The sequence below is a fragment of the Amaranthus tricolor genome, chromosome 1, assembly GCF_026212465.1.
Source record: "Amaranthus tricolor cultivar Red isolate AtriRed21 chromosome 1, ASM2621246v1, whole genome shotgun sequence".
Lineage (NCBI taxonomy): Eukaryota > Viridiplantae > Streptophyta > Magnoliopsida > Caryophyllales > Amaranthaceae > Amaranthus > Amaranthus tricolor.
This window is the reverse complement of record NC_080047.1, coordinates 9129193-9148312: the sequence shown is the minus strand read 5'-3', so window position 1 is coordinate 9148312 and position 19120 is coordinate 9129193. Positions and strand designations below refer to the sequence as shown.

At 33.6% G+C, this 19120-nt stretch overlaps 1 protein-coding gene across 1 annotated transcript; it reads left to right on the top strand.

The window, feature by feature from the left end:
• The first annotated feature begins 4401 nt into the window (after positions 1–4401).
• On the top strand, positions 4402–7364 carry LOC130824490 (serine/threonine-protein phosphatase 7 long form homolog). The gene is made up of 4 exons (XM_057689530.1): positions 4402–5924; positions 6002–6089; positions 6165–6584; positions 6663–7364. The coding sequence occupies exons 1-4, from the start codon at positions 5023–5025 to the stop codon at positions 7182–7184; spliced, it is 1932 nt and encodes a 643-aa protein (XP_057545513.1). The 5' UTR covers positions 4402–5022; the 3' UTR covers positions 7185–7364.
• Positions 7365–19120: the final 11756 nt, after the last annotated feature.

Below are 19120 nucleotides of genomic sequence, written 5' to 3'. Positions count from 1 at the left end.
GTGATTGAAATAAGGGGATCCATATATTTTGTTCCTTTCATGTTGGAAATTCTATTTTTAAATCATCTTCTTTCTACCATATGATCTTTTTTTATACTATTAATGAAAACTTTGTGATGTGTTGTGATCATGACCTTAGTTTAGTTGGACGACTTATTTTTACTCAACTTGATTATACTTTGAAAAGTGTGTGATTTGCAAGTTTCAAATAAGAAAAAAAATAGCTTATTAGGTCGAATTTTAAGTACGTGTTTGTTGTGGCTTAATTTGAACTTAATTAGTATTTAATAGGCTTAAAATGTTGATGACATGGACCAAATCACTAGTTGATTTGGGTGTCACTTTGTTTAAAATTCATATATTGGCCTAATGGTTAAAGGTTTTTCCTGATTGTATTTATAATTTGACTTTGAGTAAAGTTATTTGAACTCATTATAATTTTTTTGAATTATTTTTTACACTTTGTTTAAAACTTTAAATGGAGGGAAATAAAAGCAAAGGAGAGAGAGATTAGAGAAATCAAAAATCCTTTGTTTAGGTAATGAGCATATATAGTTTGTAGAAGAAAAAGGAAAATTCAATATTTTTGGTTTGGTAATTTGATAAGATTATCATTTCATTTATCATTTATAAATTAAATTATTTTTTTTTAATATTCGAGAAAGCAGTTGATACATTACCTACAATGACTTATATGATGTCCATTTTCAAGTAATATAATAAAGAACTAAAAAGACATTATTTTTCTTTCAAATCTTTTTTAGTTTAGAAAAAGAAATTATTAGAAATAGAAGGACAAAAATCCTTTTGAATACCATTAGAATTTTTTTTAACTCAATTTCTATCCAAATGGGATGCAATTTTTTTTTCATCCCATTTAAATTGTGTTCACCTTTCCTTTCCTCCCCCCCCCCCCCCCCCCCCCTATTATACCCTTTCTGTCCGACTGTCCTTTTTTTCCAATTAATTAAATTGCTATTGTTAAATAGTTTAAGCCAATTAATTCAGTTCTGGTTTGTGATTTAGATTTCATAGTTGTCTTTTCACTTGGATGATATATGACTACCTCCTATTAATTGTGTAATTGTATTTACATTGGGTATTAGAATAGTTGGTATCTACCATTAATTAGTGGTTTATAGAAGGCTTTGTTTGACAAGCTGTTTGACTTTAATTAGTGTTTATGTTTATTTATGTGGGGTAACTTCTAATATTGACCATTATTAGTGTCGGGCAAAAGCTATTTACCAATCATAAATAATCGTCCTACTCTCTTCATTTTAATTTGTTCTTATTTTTTTCCTCATGAAAATTTATCAAAGTCATTTCCATTATAATTTTTTTTTCATTTTTTGACATTTTTCATGACAAAATTAGTTTTGTTTATCTAATACTTCCTCCTATTTAGCTTACGTGTCTCATTTACCATTTTTACATTTATTGAGACAATATATTAACTTTTAATATCTCTAATTATGTACGATTAAAAATTATAAAAAGTTGATATTAATAATTTTTACATTAAAATGAATGAAATAAGATCATACTTGACTACATTTTAACTTAATAATTAAGAATAAAATATAAATTAAAAGTGTTTAATAAATAATAAATGGAACAAGTAAAAAGAATAAAAGGGAATACATTTTACTACATTCACGGCTAGCCCTAAAAGGAATCTTGTACTAAATATAAATTATGAGCCCTAATAATATATCTTATTTGTTTCATTTGATATAACACTTTGAAATTCGACAATGAGCCTCCTAGTCTCATTTACGAATTCATCTCTTATCGCAATAACTACCAATTAGGACTTGATAGTTATTCAATAATAACAATCTTTCAAATGTATGGAGATTTGCGGTTTCAATTGGATTGACCTATTAAATTTTTTGTAAAATACAAAAACGAAAAATATAGTGTAATTGCATATTTACTCGGTAGGGTTTAGAATACCTCAAGTAGGCATTTAGAATGCATCAAGTAGGGGTTCACCATATGTGAAATAGGTGTTTCAAACATATTGAAGTTGTCAAGTAGGTGTTATATGCTGTAGGTATTTAGGTTATTTGTTGTAAGGGTTTGGGTTATGTGTTGTAGATGTTTTTGTTATTTGCTGTAGGTGTTCAGGTTATTTGTTGTATGTACTTATGTTATTTGCTGTAGGAGTTTATATTATGTGCTGTAGGTGTTTAAATTATTTGGTGTTAGAGTTATGCTATGTGCTGTAAGTGTTCATATGTCTAGTTCCATATACAAAATACCTGCTAAAGACTATAATAGGTGTTTTGTGAAATGCATGCGCATAGTAGGTATTTTAATGAATTGGGTTGAGATTTGGGAGCCGTCTTTCAAAGAGACGGTCTCTTAAAAGACAGATTTTTTATTTTCTTTTGTTGCTTACATTGAGATCCTTCTTTTATAGAAAGTTTTGTAATTGTTTGATAAAATAAATAAAGTAATTATATTTATCCATTAATTTAATGAAATATTGCAAGGTTGATAAAAGTCTTTTAATTATTGCTTACACAAATGACAAAATCAAACATTAATCACAAATTCTTGTGAAAGACAGTCTTTTTGAGAGACCATCTCTAATTGGGCCGATCCAATATATTTTGTTTTGAAATATTGTAAGTAAGCATTAAAAATGATGTAAGTAGACATTTAAGATATTGTGAGTAGGTATTGAGGATACGATAACTGAGTATTAAGAATAATGTAAATAGACATTAAGTTTTAATGGGTCGAGCTTAAGAGACGTCTCTCAAAGAGACGGTCTCTTAAGAGACTAACTGAACATTAATAACCACATAACAAAACTAATCTTTGATTTCTAATTCCAATATAAAACATAAAGCAAAACATCTTATTAATTATCGTGCAAAATACCAAATGTAATAAACACTGTGAAACGAATAAAGTAGTTAAAAGGTATCACATTTTGTTATGAGAATCATGAGTTTGTTTGCTAGTTAAAGATTTTTTCACCCTTTATAACATATTTTTGATTTTTAATTTTCACTACTTAAAAAAAATTATTTTTCTCCTCTTACCAATAGGAATTCACTTTTATAAAAGCGTACACAAGCACGGTAAAGTATTGAACAATTGTACTAACGTCTCTTAATCACTTTCAATTTAATTATTAAATTACTCCACTTGAAGTTGGTTGGGTATTATTAACTAAAAAGCATATTAAAGATGTAATTGGTTTGAAATTTTGTCTTTATTTTGATGTTATATAAAAAATAAATCAATCCCTATCATTTTGACAAAAATTAAAGAAAAGGAAACTGCTAAAACACGTTAGGGAAACAAAAAAAGAGATTGTGACAAATTCCAGCTAAGTAAACTAAGCTTTTATTTTTATTTTTATTATTATTATTATTAAAAAAAGCAAAGAAAATGTAAAATAATTAATGTGATGAATGGATCAAATTCTGTCGTCCTCGTGGAGTACGGATCCTTCTTCTTGTTGTAGCCTTGTAGGCCCTTTGAGTTTTTCTTGTACTCCCCACTCAAATATTTCGGTGACTATTTGTTGTATAAATAAATTAAGATTGTAAATTTCTACTAAAATTAATTATTATTAAGAGTAAATTTTAAAGAAAAGTTATATACGTACTTAGGCCAATTAAATTTCTTTACAAACTTGTTTTTTTAAGATTCTTTTTTAAAAAATGTGTTTATTACTTCATCTATATATTTTCGACAATTAAAATGAATTAAAAGTCGTAAAACTAACAATATCATATCAATTTGTATTTAATTTATTGTGTTTTGGACTAGCACTAATATTGTGATGGTATACTACAACTAAAACTAAAGAATGACGACAGTACAATAGACATGGTCAAAATCTAATCACAAATTAATTAAATAAACTAATACAACAAAAAAAACATTGGTCACCCATTTTTCAAAAGGAAACACGCCCCCACTTGCCATTGGCGACCAATTCGGAACTGACAATGTCAGTCGCTAGTTTGTCATTTGCCATCTCATTACCTACTTATAACGAGTCTATTCCCAATCTATGGCCAAATTAAAAAAAAATTCCTACTTTCCTTAAAATGGGAAAGTATTTTCAAGTTTACCGTCCACGTAGGATTGCTTTGAGAAATTTTTTTTTTTTTTTTTTTAATGAAACCGCTACATGAAATGGCGGTTTTATTCAAGCATTTGGAGTAAACTGCCATCTCAGATGGCGGTTTGGTTAAGGTAAATTTTTTTTTTTTTAAAAAAAAAAAAAAGTAAAGTGGAGTAAACCGCCACTTGATTTGGCGGTTTGGTATTAGTACAAATCTCCAGAATGTCGTGAGATGTTGTTCACTACATTCCATTTTGCTCTTCATTAAACTTGCTGCCGGTTTTGCTAAAAAAAAAAAATTCTTCACTCTCATTTATTTCAAATTTACAATTCCTCTCATTCAACTAAGCTAATCAACTACATTCCCATCTTCTCCTTGTGTACTAGTTCATTTTCATCCTCATTTAAGGTATGAATAAAACCCTAATTTTTGTTCAATATGCAAATTGTTTTTTTTGTTCATTATTGTTTGAATTGAAGTTATAAAAACGTTAATTGTTTGTTACATTCTATTGTTTTCATGATTTAAGCTTACGTTTTACACATTTGTAGTTGAATTTTAGGATTTGTTTTGTATGCATATAAAGTGTTTGATGAAATGCTTCAATGAAAGTTTATTACTTTGTAGGGTTAGTTTAATGGTTTTTGTATATATTCATGGTATTTTTAGCTTTTATATTTGAAATGAACCTTATAATAAGTGTTCTAATACCTTAGTATCACAAATTCTTGTATTCAAATTTACACTTCCCGTTATAGTGTATTGGGGTGAGGAAGTCATGATATTGGTTGCAAATTGGTAGCAAATTGGTGGAGATATCACATGAAAGATCATTATCCCATTGAAAAACATGTTGAATTGGTTGCAAATTTGGATAATGCGAGGGAAGTCATGATATGGCGATGAAAAACACGTAACAGCGATCATGGCGATGCCGGGCCCAGTTGATCCATCAGTGCTTACGCTTCAGGCGACACACAGGAGCGTAGCTGCGTGGGAGGGCTCCACTGCCCAATTGGTTACTCGTCAGCACTACCAGGCGAGTACGTTACGGTGGGAGGTGGATGACAGGGTATTAGACGTAGTCGAGCTAGCTGGTTTTAGATACATTCACCGGTTGTTGGGCGGGGGCTTAGAGCTCGATCGAGCTCTTATCACTGCATTGGTGGAGAGGTGGAGGCCGGAGACACATACCTTCCACCTCACAGTTGGCGAGGCAACGATCACGTTGCAAGATGTGGCAGTTATCATGGGACTGCCGGTTGAAGGACAAGCAGTCATTGGTCATGGGGAGGGAAATTGGCCAGCATTAGTACATGAGCTGCTAGGGGTTTGGCCGGAAAACCCTCAAGACCCCTCACAGCCGAAGATCATCGTTGGATCGTCATTGAAGCTGACTTGGCTTCGACAGCATTTTAGCGCGCTTGACGATGATGCAGATGATGTGACGGTTGACAGACATGCCCAAGTTTACATTTTGTACCTGTTTGGATGCATCTTGTTTCCGGACAAGAGCGGCGACTCGGTACAGTTGATCTATCTCCCTCTACTGGGAGACTTGGAGCGCGTAGACGAGTACAGTTGGGGAAGTGCTACCCTAGCGTATCTGTATCGTAACTTATGTCGAGCATCTCGTAAGGGTGCCAAGGACATGGGTGGATGCTTGATGTTGTTACAGATATGGTCATGGGAGCACATTCATATAGGGAGGCCCATTATTCGGACGGTTCGACCGGATGGGCAACATGATCAGGAAGATGACGCGGATGATTTTGAACCGATATTAGGGTCACAGCATCGGCGCGGGATGGATCCTTTGGCAGTAAGGTAGCAACACTCAATTCACTATTCAAATTCATAATTTCACTATTTTATGATAGATGAAAATGTTTATTTGTTTACAGCTGGCTTCGCGTATATCTTTCGAGATCCCACTCCCCACATACTCTCGTCTACTACAGGGACGCACTAGATCGACAACGGGACGAGCAGGTTAGTAACATTTACTATTTGTATTAGTTATGAATAAATTGTATACATTACTAAGCATATTGATTTCTATTACAGATGACATGGCAGCCTTACACAGCGGCTAAGATGGAAGCTCTACCACACATATGTACATCGGGCCACGAGATTTGGAGATCTCGTTGTCCTCTTATTTGCTTTAACATCGTCGAGCTACATCTCTCGGATCGTGTCATGCGTCAATTCGGTTTGGAGCAGGTAATTCCGCAAGCCTGTGACACCCAACGTCAACTACATGCGATCGATCGGAGGACTGGGGACAAGAACTACCTCGTACGACATAGATCGCATGTAGATGCGTGGAACGACCGAGCATCTACATTGGTTGGAGGAGATAACTTCACAGGTCATAGCTCTGCTATGTACATGAGTTGGTACAGGCGCATCTCCATATTACGCCTAACGAACATCGCATTTGCGCAGCCAGGATCACATTACCATCCGACATCTACGTTACTGGTACGTTTTCTTTCAACACTCATAACAAATAGTAATAGTTTTAAGTAACTGTTTTAACAATATAATGATAACAAACAGGCTGAGCGCATCCAATCGGTGTTGATACAATGTAATGACACGATTCAAGGGGCCGCTACATCGCCAGTTGACGTGGGCTATCGGCTATGTTCTCAGACCTTAGGCTCCATTAATGCGTCGTTGACCGATGCATTGAGTCAAGCGGGTTATGAGTACCTCATACCGACTCCACCCGTCATTGGCGACGTAGATGACACATTCCACACTCCTTCTCCAAGGAGTTCAGCCCATCGAGGTAGCTCTTCTGGAGGATCCAGTTCTCGATCCACAAGAGGCCGCCAGCGTTCATCTACTCAGGGTCGGTCTTCCAGATCGCCATCGACATCCGCTACTATGTCGCCGTTCGTTCCCCCGTCTTCCATCAACACTCCTCCGCCACATCCATCGCCTTCGCAAAGGATTATCACATATCAGCGTGCTAGTCAACGACGAGCTCCTACTCTTAATGTCATTGCGGAGGTTGACGAGTTCACACCATCATCATCCACCGGTGCGCAAAACAAAAGGGGCCGGGGGTTGTAGTTTAACAAACTTTGTATATTCTTATATTATTTTAACTTCTTGTATATTCTTGTATGATTTTAACTTTGTATGTTCATGATTGTAATATATCTTCGCATTATTTTCATAATTAATTTTTTCAAATCAAGCTGGTTCGTAATTGATTAATATGGAATAGATGGTATTGAACTAGTTTAATGCAGGTTACGTTCACTATTTAGGGAAAATGAAAGAAAAAAAAATATTGTTGCAGGCCACCAGCAAACCGCGACATGAAGTGGCGGTTTACCAGGGATCAAACCGCCACATGAGATGGCGGTTTGCCTTGACCAAACCGCCACTTCATGTGGCGTTTTTGTGCTTTATGTAAACCGCCATTTCAAGTGGCAGTTTGGTCTGAAAAAAAAAAAAAAAAAAAGACTTTTCCACGTGGACGGTATTCTGGGAAATTCTTTCCCAAATTAGGTAAAGTGGGAAATTTTTTTTTTTTAAACATTATTTAGGGAAATGACTCACTTATAACTTAGGATAGCAATGGGTCGGACTCGGCTCGGATTATACATACTTCAACTTTGCTCCGGATTTTAGTCGAACTTTTTTTTCAGTCCAGCTCCACTCGGAGTCGGATTATGCATACTCCAAGTTTGCCCCAACTCGGACTCTCGGACCTCCAACGGAGTCGGATTATTATCAAACTTTATCATTGTGATTATCATTGTGATATTGTACTAATGATTTAAAGCATACGAAGTTAACAAAATATATTTTTCAAATACAATTTAACAAAAAAATATGTACTTTGAATTCAAGTTTAACATGAGAAATATTCCTGATTCTACAATTTAACAAAATTTCCTCGCATTTTAATTTGGCATATTTTATTTCTCTGGATCTGATTTGTCGTATTTTGATTGATTGATCTAAATAAAAATACCAAGTAGTTTCCAAAATCGAAAATTACAATTAGTATGAGAGAGAGCTTGAATTAATCACGTCTAAAGTTTTAAAGAAAACAAAATATTGGGTGAAAAGTCAAATTCAAAGTCGGATTTCCTTCAGGGTCGGAGTCGGGTCGGAGTGTCGGATTCTTAATAAGGTCCAACTCCGGTCCGTCTCTAACTCGGATTCAGATCGTGAAGTCGGAGTTGGAGTCGGATAACCTTTTCCTCGGACTCAAATCGGATTATTTTCCTCGGATCGAGTCGGATTCGGACTGAATTGTCATCCCTACTTATAACCGTTTTCTTTAATTTTGTTGTTTTATTTGCCCTAGGATTTGTGTAGTTGATAGATTGTTGTCATGGTATCGCCTGATTTTTGACGTTGTTTATAGAATAGCTTGGTCCATCAATGTAAAAGAGAGAGGAAAAAATTTGTCCTCTCAAAAAACTTTCTCAAAAATTGTTACGATGATATTAGTTGCAATAGTGGGGATGAAATATGCTTCATTATAGGTTATTCATTTATTTATTAATTAATATTTAAATTTTAATCAACGCTTATAAATTTAGTCCATTGTTAATAACTAGTGTATCACGAGCTAAATTATAAAAAAGGTTTATCTTGCAAATTATAACAAGTTTCAAGCAAGTAGCTCATACTCCTAGTGTTCCTTTGATTTTAATACAAGGAGGTTGGAACATGTTGAAGAATAAGTTAAAAACTATCGTAATTTTAAAAGGATATATTAATATGAAAGTTAACATATTAGTATATCAAATATAAAAAGACATAAGGAGTAATAGATCAGAGATTACATTGTTGCTTAAGTAAATAGTTATAGTTATAGACATTAATCCGATATCGCTTGAATATGTGGTTTGAGTGGAAAAGTGAATTGACAATTCATACTCGCAATTCCTTTAAAGAGAGGGCTAGAAAATTGCAGTCAATTATACCCTAAATAGAAAAGGAGAGAGAGAGAAAAAAAAAAGGGACTAGTATACCCCAAATAAAAAGAGTCCAGCCCAAATAAATAAGGTAGGTAAAACAAACTACTATAGTTTAAATTAATATACTCCCCATTCTAATTTGTTTTTCCTTTTTTCCCAAAAGAAAATTTCACAAAGTTCTCATTATGAAACATTATATTCTGGGACATCTTTACAAGCAAATATAATCTCATTGTTCTAACACATTTTACTAAAAGACTATTATATAATATTTAAATTTTTAATCTTAAAAAATTACTTCATCTGAATCAGCTTAAATGTGTCATTTGAGTGGCGGCACATTATCAATGCTCTATTTTATCATTAATATCTTTAATTGTCCTTAGTATAAAAATGATAATAAGTTGATATTGATAATCTTTATATTAAGGCGAATCAAACAAGATCCCACATGACTATTATTATATAGCTTACTAGTATAGAAACCCGTGCAATATGCGAATTTTATGAGTATAAAATATATAAAAGTATAACTTGAAACAATAATACAAGTATATGCTATTGTAGGGTAAGGGATAATTAATGTGAAGGATTCATTTCTGTATTGTGTAAAAAAGCGGCCAAAAAAGCAAAAAATAATTGAAATTGCTGATAAAAAGAGGTTTTCATGCAAGCTTTAAAAGAAAATGTTGGCTTAGTTGTCACCTATAAATATCTATTGTATCAAATATGGAGCCAGTAATAATTTTTAGTTACTTTGTACAACTTTACTAAAATTTTTAATTGTATTGTTTGATAAGTTGTTTTTATTATTTTTTACATTTTTGATAATAATGATCATATTTTTATGGTAATTTTATCACATTCATATATTTTTCATCTACTTATTTTTACTTTTTTAAATTTACAATTAACAACTATGGAATAAATTTGTTTGAACATGTGTGATTATACCAATTTGACAAAAATTTAATGGTTTACTATTTTTGCTAAAATAGTATCAACAACTTGATGGAAAACAAATTAAAATGAATGAAAATGGTATGACTAAGAAAATCCCCCTTTTTAATATTCGAACTTTTAAAATGGATATTGCATAAATATTCTTCGATCATATATATTTAGGGATGGTCATGAGGTGGGTCTGACCAGATCCGAATCCGGACCCTAAGGGTCCAAAATTTTCAGACCCGGACCCTCCGGATCTGATGGGTCTAGGGTTCTTGATGAGTCTTTAATGGGTCTTAAACAAAGTCTCTTTGATTGTCAAAATTGAACCTTTTGCAAGTCTTTTTGTATTTTGTAAGCAACTTATTATCGTATTACAAACACTTGTTCGAGTCCATGAAATTCAAATACAAAATAATTACTAAAAAGTAAAAAAAATATTTAATTGTATAGGGTTCGAGTCCGAGTCTGAGGGGCGGGTCTAAGGTCTGGGTCTCGAGGTCGGATATGGGTCCGGGTCCGGATCTACACCTTGGGACCCGGACCCGTCAAATATTTTCTAGATCCAGATCCGATGGGTCTCAAATCATCAACTCTAACGAGGATCGTGGTTTCAGTGTTAACGCATCGATTTGACGGATACTAAAGAAGTATTCTCATTACTATACATCCAAAAACTGCACAGCGGAACTATGGATCATACAAGGAGTCACATGGCTCCATACGAAAGAATTATACAATCCCAAAAGAAAACTTTACAAGTAATGTAGAAGCTACAAGCATTAGGCAACTTGTACACAATTGTTACGATCGTACTCCGCTCTTCCCCCCAATGCAAAGCAAAAGAAGCTCCTATACCTGTCATGTCAAGCTATGATCCTCCTGCTGCTCAACATAATGACCATAGTCAGATGTGTCATAGCAGGAACATCAAAGAGAGTCATGAACAAACAATACAAACACATACGCGTCAGTAATTAATGAACTTATAACAATTAGAGTCATTGAACAAAACTATACACGATATAGTATGGCAATAACAAGTCTACTCATCTGTCTAAACACCTCTATTTACTCATAATTTCTCTTTCAAACTACTAAGCTCTCGAAGTGTATTCAAAGGTAGTGGATCTTTTCACTATTCATGGCATAGTGCCACTTAAGGGCGTTATCGGCCACTCGACGCCCATGAAGTATAAGCTCATGCCCCCTCTAGTTGACCCTCTCAGGTCCTACCTTCGGAAAAAAACTAACACACTGGAGTACTAAACCAGTGAAGAGGCCACCATATTGGGTAGGGATGGCAATGGGTCGGACTCGGCTCGGATTATACATACTCCGACTTTGCTCCGGATTTTAGTCGAACTTTTTTTTTCAGTCCACCTCCACTCGGAGTCGGAATATGCATACTCCAAGTTTGCCCCGACTCGAACTCTCGGACCTCCAACGGCGTCGGATTATTATCAAACTTTATCGTTGTGATATTGTACTAATGATTTAAAGCATACGAAGTTAACAAAATACATTTTTCAAATACAATTTAACAAAAAAATATGTACTTTGAATTCAAGTTTAACATGAGAAATATTCCTAATACTACAATTTAACAAAATTTTCTCGAATTTTAATTTGACAAATTTTATTTCTCTTGATCTGATTTGTCATATTTTGATTGATTGATCTAAATAAAAATACCAAGTAGTTTTTCAAAATCGAAAATTACAATTAGTATGAGAGAGAGCTTGAATTAGTCACGTCTAGAGTTTTAAAGGAAACAAAATATTGGGTTAAAAGTCAAATTCAAAGTTGGATTTCCTTCAGGGTCGGAGTCGGGTCGAAGTGTCGAATTTTTAATAAGGTCCAACTTCGGTCCGTCTCTAACTCGGATTCAGATCGTGAAGTTGGAGTTGGAGTCGGATAACCTTTTCCTCGGACTCGAATCGGATTATTTTCCTCGGATTGAGTCGGACTAGGGTCGGATTCGGACTGAATTGCCATCCCTAATATTGGGGATTGCAAGGCCCACATGGTAACACCTCGGTCAAGGGGCGGTATCGGCCATCCGGCACCCAATGACCCAAGCATGCTCATACCCCCCTTACGGTGATCCCGTCGGATCTCACCTAGGGGACTACTAAATCAACTAGACATAATCCAGTTGAGTCACGCCAACTAATCATGATCAAGGCTCAATAAGTAGGAAATCACTTCGATACCACACACAATTATGGTGCATTCTCTACTATATAGAAATCCATTCTCACAGTCTCCTAATGCTTTCGTTCTACTTGCCTATATCACCATTATGACTATACACTAGCATAGTTTACTTTCTGGCGCTCTATAATTATAATACGATGCATATAATCATGAAATATGGATAATACTTTGAAACGATGAATATGATAATTAATTACTACATGTATGTAGCTGCAAGGGTCACTGCACGACCACAAGTTACAAAAATCACCCGACTACGGTTCTACTTTCCTCTTATAAAGTGGGCACCTATATAAGTTATGAATAGAACTAATAAGTTCCCTTAACTACTTTGTCATACCAGCTAAAAGCCAAAGTAACCACTATTATCCAGTCACGACAAGTTTTCAATTACTTCTATTATGTACGCATCTCATTCAACACCAAGCATATTCGTTAATTCAACAATAGCACAAGTTTTTCCATCGACAAAGAATAAAAGGACTATGTCAACTGTTTTATTACACCAACTAACTTTGAGTTATAACGATTCACATCATCTTAATATAAAACGACGATTCACACTTAATGTTGATGTAGTGCTAATATGACGACAAGGACGAATCTTAAGGTTATCACATCGCAATATCATTTATTATATCCTCCAAGGTTAGAAAGAACTAAAATCAAGACATCATAACAAGTAACTTTAATAATTCTAACCAGTTGACACTATGTTCATAGCCTTACTAATATCATTTAATATTAACTTCGATAACCTAACGAGAGTACTTGTAATCAAAATTAATAATTTCTTTTACTTCAACAAGGCCAATTAAGACTACCATGCCTAACAAAACTCTCACATTCAACACAAATAAAGTTACTTATGTACTAAAACACCATCAAAATAGTACACAACCATTATTTTCATTCATATTTCAAAAACCCAATTCATAAGTACAGTGAAATCATCAATCAAATTCTTACCCATACCAAGATTCAATGACAATCATATAAAATTAACACCAAACTCATCTTAGTAAAATTCTAATTAGATACTAGGAAGATTACTTAGAGTAAACTTGAGAGGCTGACAATGGGGTAATTTAGAAAAGGAGTGAAGACTAGGTGGTTGTTGTGGTGATTTGGAGCACAAAATGGTGAAAGAGAGCTGCGTGGTGGTGCTATATGTGGCGTTATAACAGCCCGCTGCTGTTGGGGAACAAAAAGGCAGTCGTGACTACTGCTAGGAGGGAGGAAACCGACCGCTGCTGTTGGTTGCGAGGAGGGCTATTGGCGGCTGCTTACTGCTGGGGAAAGGAGGCGTGACCTGCTGCTGGGGCTGATGGTCACAGAGGAGGCGGCAGCTGGTGGGGAAAGGAGGCGTGAGGGAGAGGGGATTGAGAGAAGAGGAGAGGGAAGAGAAGGGATTGGGAAATGACAACTATGCTTGAAAATTTTAGGGTTTCATGGCTTTTTATCCTTATTGTTATTAGAAAAAATTTGCAAAAAAACACCTTTTAAAACCCCATTTTTGTAAAGAAACACCTTTTATAATTTTTTTTTTGTAAAAAAACACCTTTTAAGAGACTTTTTTTAAAAAAAAAACACCTTAAATCAGTTTCCGGTGACTTTTGTCAACTTCCCAGCATTGACTATGCCATTTGTCAACTTTCCGGCGTTGACTTTTGAGCTCAAATGGCATAGTCAACACCGGAAAGTTGACAAAAGTCACCGGAAACTGATTTAAGGTGTTTTTTTAAAAAAAAAAGTCTCTTAAAAGGTGTTTTTTTACAAAAAAAATTATAAAAGGTGTTTCTTTACAAAAAAGGGGTTTAAAAAAGTGTTTCTTTGCAAATTTCCCATGTTGTTATTATTATTATTATTATTATTATTATTATTATTATTATTATTATTATTATTATTATTATTACGTTTATTTTTTTTTTCGATTTATTTTCTCGCGAGACCCAACTAAGAGAGTCACCTTCGTGGGCTCACACATTTTAATAAAATAATCATTTTGATTCGAAACTCTTTATTTTAGAAATCGTAACTATATTTTTAATATATATATATATATGTATATATATATATATATATATATATATATATATATATATATATATATATATATATATATATATATATATATATATATAAAAGTTAACATTTAAATTCGTATATGAAAGAAATTTATTAAAACTAATTCAGAATTGATTTAATAAAATTGTAAAATCTTTAAAAGTTATTAAAATATTAAATAATTACGTCATTAAAATCTCGGGGTATTACACTTAAAAAAAGGGCGGGTCCGAGGCGGGTCCAACAGGGTCCTGGTGACCATCCCTATATATATTGTTAAATTAATAACTATTTAATCTATCTAATCAAATTTATTGTAAATTTCGGTCACAACGAAAGTAAAAAATCTAGTAAAAAATTTAAATGCTATCCTTTTTGTTTTTAATAATTTACATAGTAATTCTTTTCATTTTGAAAAAATTTTATAAGTATAATGAAATTTAATATATATTGTACAAACTTATAAATTATAATATACTCCTATACTCAAAATCCAAAATACATATAATAAAATCAAAAATAGGAAAATGCTGAAAAAGAGTGGCGAATGCCAATTCTTCATGAAATAATCTAATGGACTAAAATAAGTGTGGGTAGTATTCCTTCGCAAATGGACCATATTTGGTCATTAACTCATTATATTCACCACGTGATTTGTACCCTACATTTATGTGTTCTTTGCTGCAAAGTACTAATCAAGTGCATTTCGTATTCCTTTCTTTGTTAAACGTTTATTTAAACTTGCTACCATAAATAATGACCTAATTAGAGTATATATTCACATTTATTATAATTGTCTCGATATTAATTATTTATGTGGATTTGGATGTGTTTATATGCTACAAGTCTTAATTATTTAATTATTTAAGTTCAATTGTTTACTCTCTCTGACATAATGTAAATAATCTTTATTCAAAATAGATTTCTTTGGATTTAAAGATTTTGTTTGTCCAATGCCATAAGTCCAAGGGCCCTAGATTATTAGACATGACCGCATGAGGGCCACATGTAGAGATGGTTATAACAAATTTTATGTTTTTGAGCTGTATAATAGGTCAGAAATAAAAATGAGCATAATTCGAATTTGGGTCGGATCGAGCAAGTCCAAAGCCATACTCTATTTTTAATTGGACCCAAATCCATAGAATCTAAAAAATTTGGATCCGGAACCTTAGGATCTAGATTTAAGTCCAAAACTATTTCTAGAATTATTTTTATCTTTCAAATAAAATTTAAATTTACAAAGTTTTCCATCATTTAAGTTCTTAAAACAAAATATTCACCAAATCTTTTGATTTTCAAAGAAACGCATTTCAAATTTCATAAATATAAGGTCCATATCAAACAAAGAAATTCACATAATAGTTTTTATATAAGTTTTTTTAAAAAATAAATGTAAAAGGGTCTATGGAACAGGTTTTAGTCTCAAAAGTGTATATTCGGATCCGAATGCGAACCCTTAGCTCATTGATCCAGATCCATCCAGATCCTTAGGGTCCAAAAAATAGGTAGATCTAGACCCTTAAATTAGAGTTAACTCGAGTCTAGACCCGTAGGGTCTAAAACCCGTGTCCATCCCTAGTTAGGTATAGAGTGATTTGAGATGAGTCTAACGGATTTGGGTTTTTAAATGGCTACAGAAATTGAGTGTGAATCTATAGACTAAGATTCAAATCCATATCCATTTAATTTTTTTAAATTCTAAACCGAATTCAAACCCATTAAGTCTCAAAAAATTAAAGTGAGAATCCTAAAAATATAGGAAAAGATATAAGGTTAGTCTCACAAACAAAGGTATATGTGATTGTGATGATGGGTTGATTGATCAATGTATTTAGAATGATTCTATTGGAGGAAATCAAGTTAAGATGAAAATTGTTGAAAATGTGCCGAGTCTCAAGATAACAAGAAACGTGTCGAAAGAGGAGAGATTAGAAGGTTTAGGTGGGCAGATGCTCAAGCGAACATTTGATTCAGCGCATGTTAGTAAGCCCTTGGGCCTTATTTGCTCGGACTAGCATCTCAACACAGTTGAGATTTTTTTTTATCATATACTCCCTCCGTCCCATTGAAATTACATTATTTTCTATTTTGATCCGTCTTATTTAATTTGTATTATTTTTATTTTTGGACAATAACTTATCTCTTTCTTTTAATCTCATCCACATATTTTAACTCTCTTTTCATTTTATACAATTTATTCTCTCTCTTTATTTATTACCACTTTTTTCAAAATATACCAATTCCTCTTTGATGCAATTCAAAGAGGACTGAGTAATATTTGTTTATGTTTATTATAACTTTATCTTTTGAAATTATTGGATACTCATGTAAAAATTGGTGTAATTTATGATTTTTTAACATCGACATATATAAATATATAATATTAAAAAATAAAGATCAGAGATATTATGCAGTAAACACTCAATTTGACAATTATATGTATAAATTAACTATGTAAGTACAAAAATTAACAACAATATATTATGCAGTATATTATAGTCTCTAATTTAAACAATTTAACTATAAATAAATGCTAGTATACTTTAATGGTAGAGATATTGGTTAAGAATAAATGTCATGTCATTTTTCTATAGTCAATAAATCAGTATTTGGCAACTCTCTTTAATTGTGACACTTGAAAATTTTCAAACTTTTTAGTATAATGTATGATTGTTTCAAATGGATCTCATTAATTATCCAATTAATCAAGTCATATTAGCGAAAACGACAAGATCTCATTCATGTTCATTACAAGAAATAAACAGTCCCTCCTATTCATTATTATTGTTTCATTTGGCTTTTATATTCTATCCAATACAACACTTTAATCGTAATTATATCTAAATATGCTTGAATAAAAATATAAAAAAATTGATATAAATGAAATTTACACTGGGAGTAATCAATCAAGAAAAAACTTGATTATATTTTAAGTTACAAATTAGGAATTAAACACAGATTAAGAATAATCAATAAATAATATTCAAAAACTAAATGGGACAATAATAGTGAATAAGGTGGAGTACAAAATTGGTGAAAAAACTACTAAGAAAAATCAATATTCAATAACTTGACTTAATCTACTGGAAGAGGGGAAGGGACAACTGTAATCGAATTGATAACCTTATCTAGAATCTTTTCCCATATTATGGCTGAAAAAAAAAAATTTTCCACTTTGTATTATGTGGGAAAGTATTTCCCACAATACCGTCCACGTGGAAATTTTTTTTTTTTTATTATTTTTCAGACAAAACCGCCACTTGAGATGGCGGTTTGCCTTGAGCACCAAACCGCCACATGAAGTGGCGGTTTGGTCAAGGCAAACCGCCATCTCATGTGGCGGTTTGGTCCTTGGTAAACCGCCACTTCATGTGGCGGTTTGCTTGTGGCCTGAAATTTTTTTTTCTTTCATTTTAAAATAGTGAACGCAACATGCATTAAACTAGTTCAATACCATCTATTCCATAATAATCAATTACGAACCGGCTTGATTTGAAAAAATTAATTATGAAATAATGCAAAGATATATTACAATTATGGAAAGTCATACAAGAAGTTCAAGTCATATAAGAATATACAAAGTTTGTTAAACTACAACCCCCGGCCCCTTTTGTTTTGCGCACCGGTCGAATCGTCCGAATAATGGGCCTCCCTATATGAATGTGCTCCCATGACCATATCTGTAACAGCATCAAGCAGCCACCAATGTCCTTGGCACCCTTACGAGATGCTCGACATAAGTTACGATACAGATACGCTAGGGTAGCACTTCCCCAACTGTACTCATCTACGCGCTCCAAGTCTCCCAGTAGAGGGAGATAGATCAACTGTACCGAGTCGCCGCTCTTGTCTGGAAATAAGATGCATCCAAACAGGTACAAGATGTAAGCTCGCGCATGTCTATCAACCGTCACATCATCCGCGTCATCTTCAAGCGCGCTAAAATGCTGTCGGAGCCAAGTTAGCTTCAATGACGATCCAACAATGATCTTCGGCAGTGTGGGGTCTTGAGAGTTTTCAGGCCAAACCCCTAGTAGCTCATGAACTATTGTTGGCCAATTTCCCTATCCATGACCAATCACTGCTTGTCCTTCAATGGGCAGTCCCATGATAACTGCCACATCTTGTAACGTGAGCGTTGCCTCGCCAACTGTGAGGTGGAACGTATGTGTCTCCAGCCTCCACCTCTCCACCAATGCAGTGATAAGAGCTCGATCGAGCTCTAAGCCCCCGCCCAACAACCTGTGAATGTATCTGAATCCAGCTAGTTCGACTACCTCTAATACCCTGTCATCCACCTCCCACTGTAATATACTCGCCTGGTAGTGCTGACAAGTAACCAATTGGGCAGTGGAGCCCTCCCACGCAGCAATGCTCCTGTGTGTCGCCTGAAGGGTAAGCACTGATGGATCAACTGGGCCCGGCATCGCCATGATCGTTGTTACATACATAAGTGTCATAAAAATCATATAAATATCATATAAATATTAGAAAAAACATACTTTGTTGACCTTCGAGGGCATGGTTTCTTATTATGACCACTAAGTCCACAAAAGCTACACGTGTTATGATCACAACCAATTTCATCACAGATTTTGCTATTAAACACCTCAAAATTAGTATTCTAACGATGGATAAACATCACTGCATTCCATTATACACAACATCAGATCCAGTATAACTTACTTCCCCACCCCAATACACTATAACGGGTTAATGATCCATATTCTGCAAACACAAACATGTTTTTCATGTGATTTCACATACACTTTATTGTTGATTATGAGTAAGGGAAGTGTAAATGTGAATACAAGAATTTCTCATATT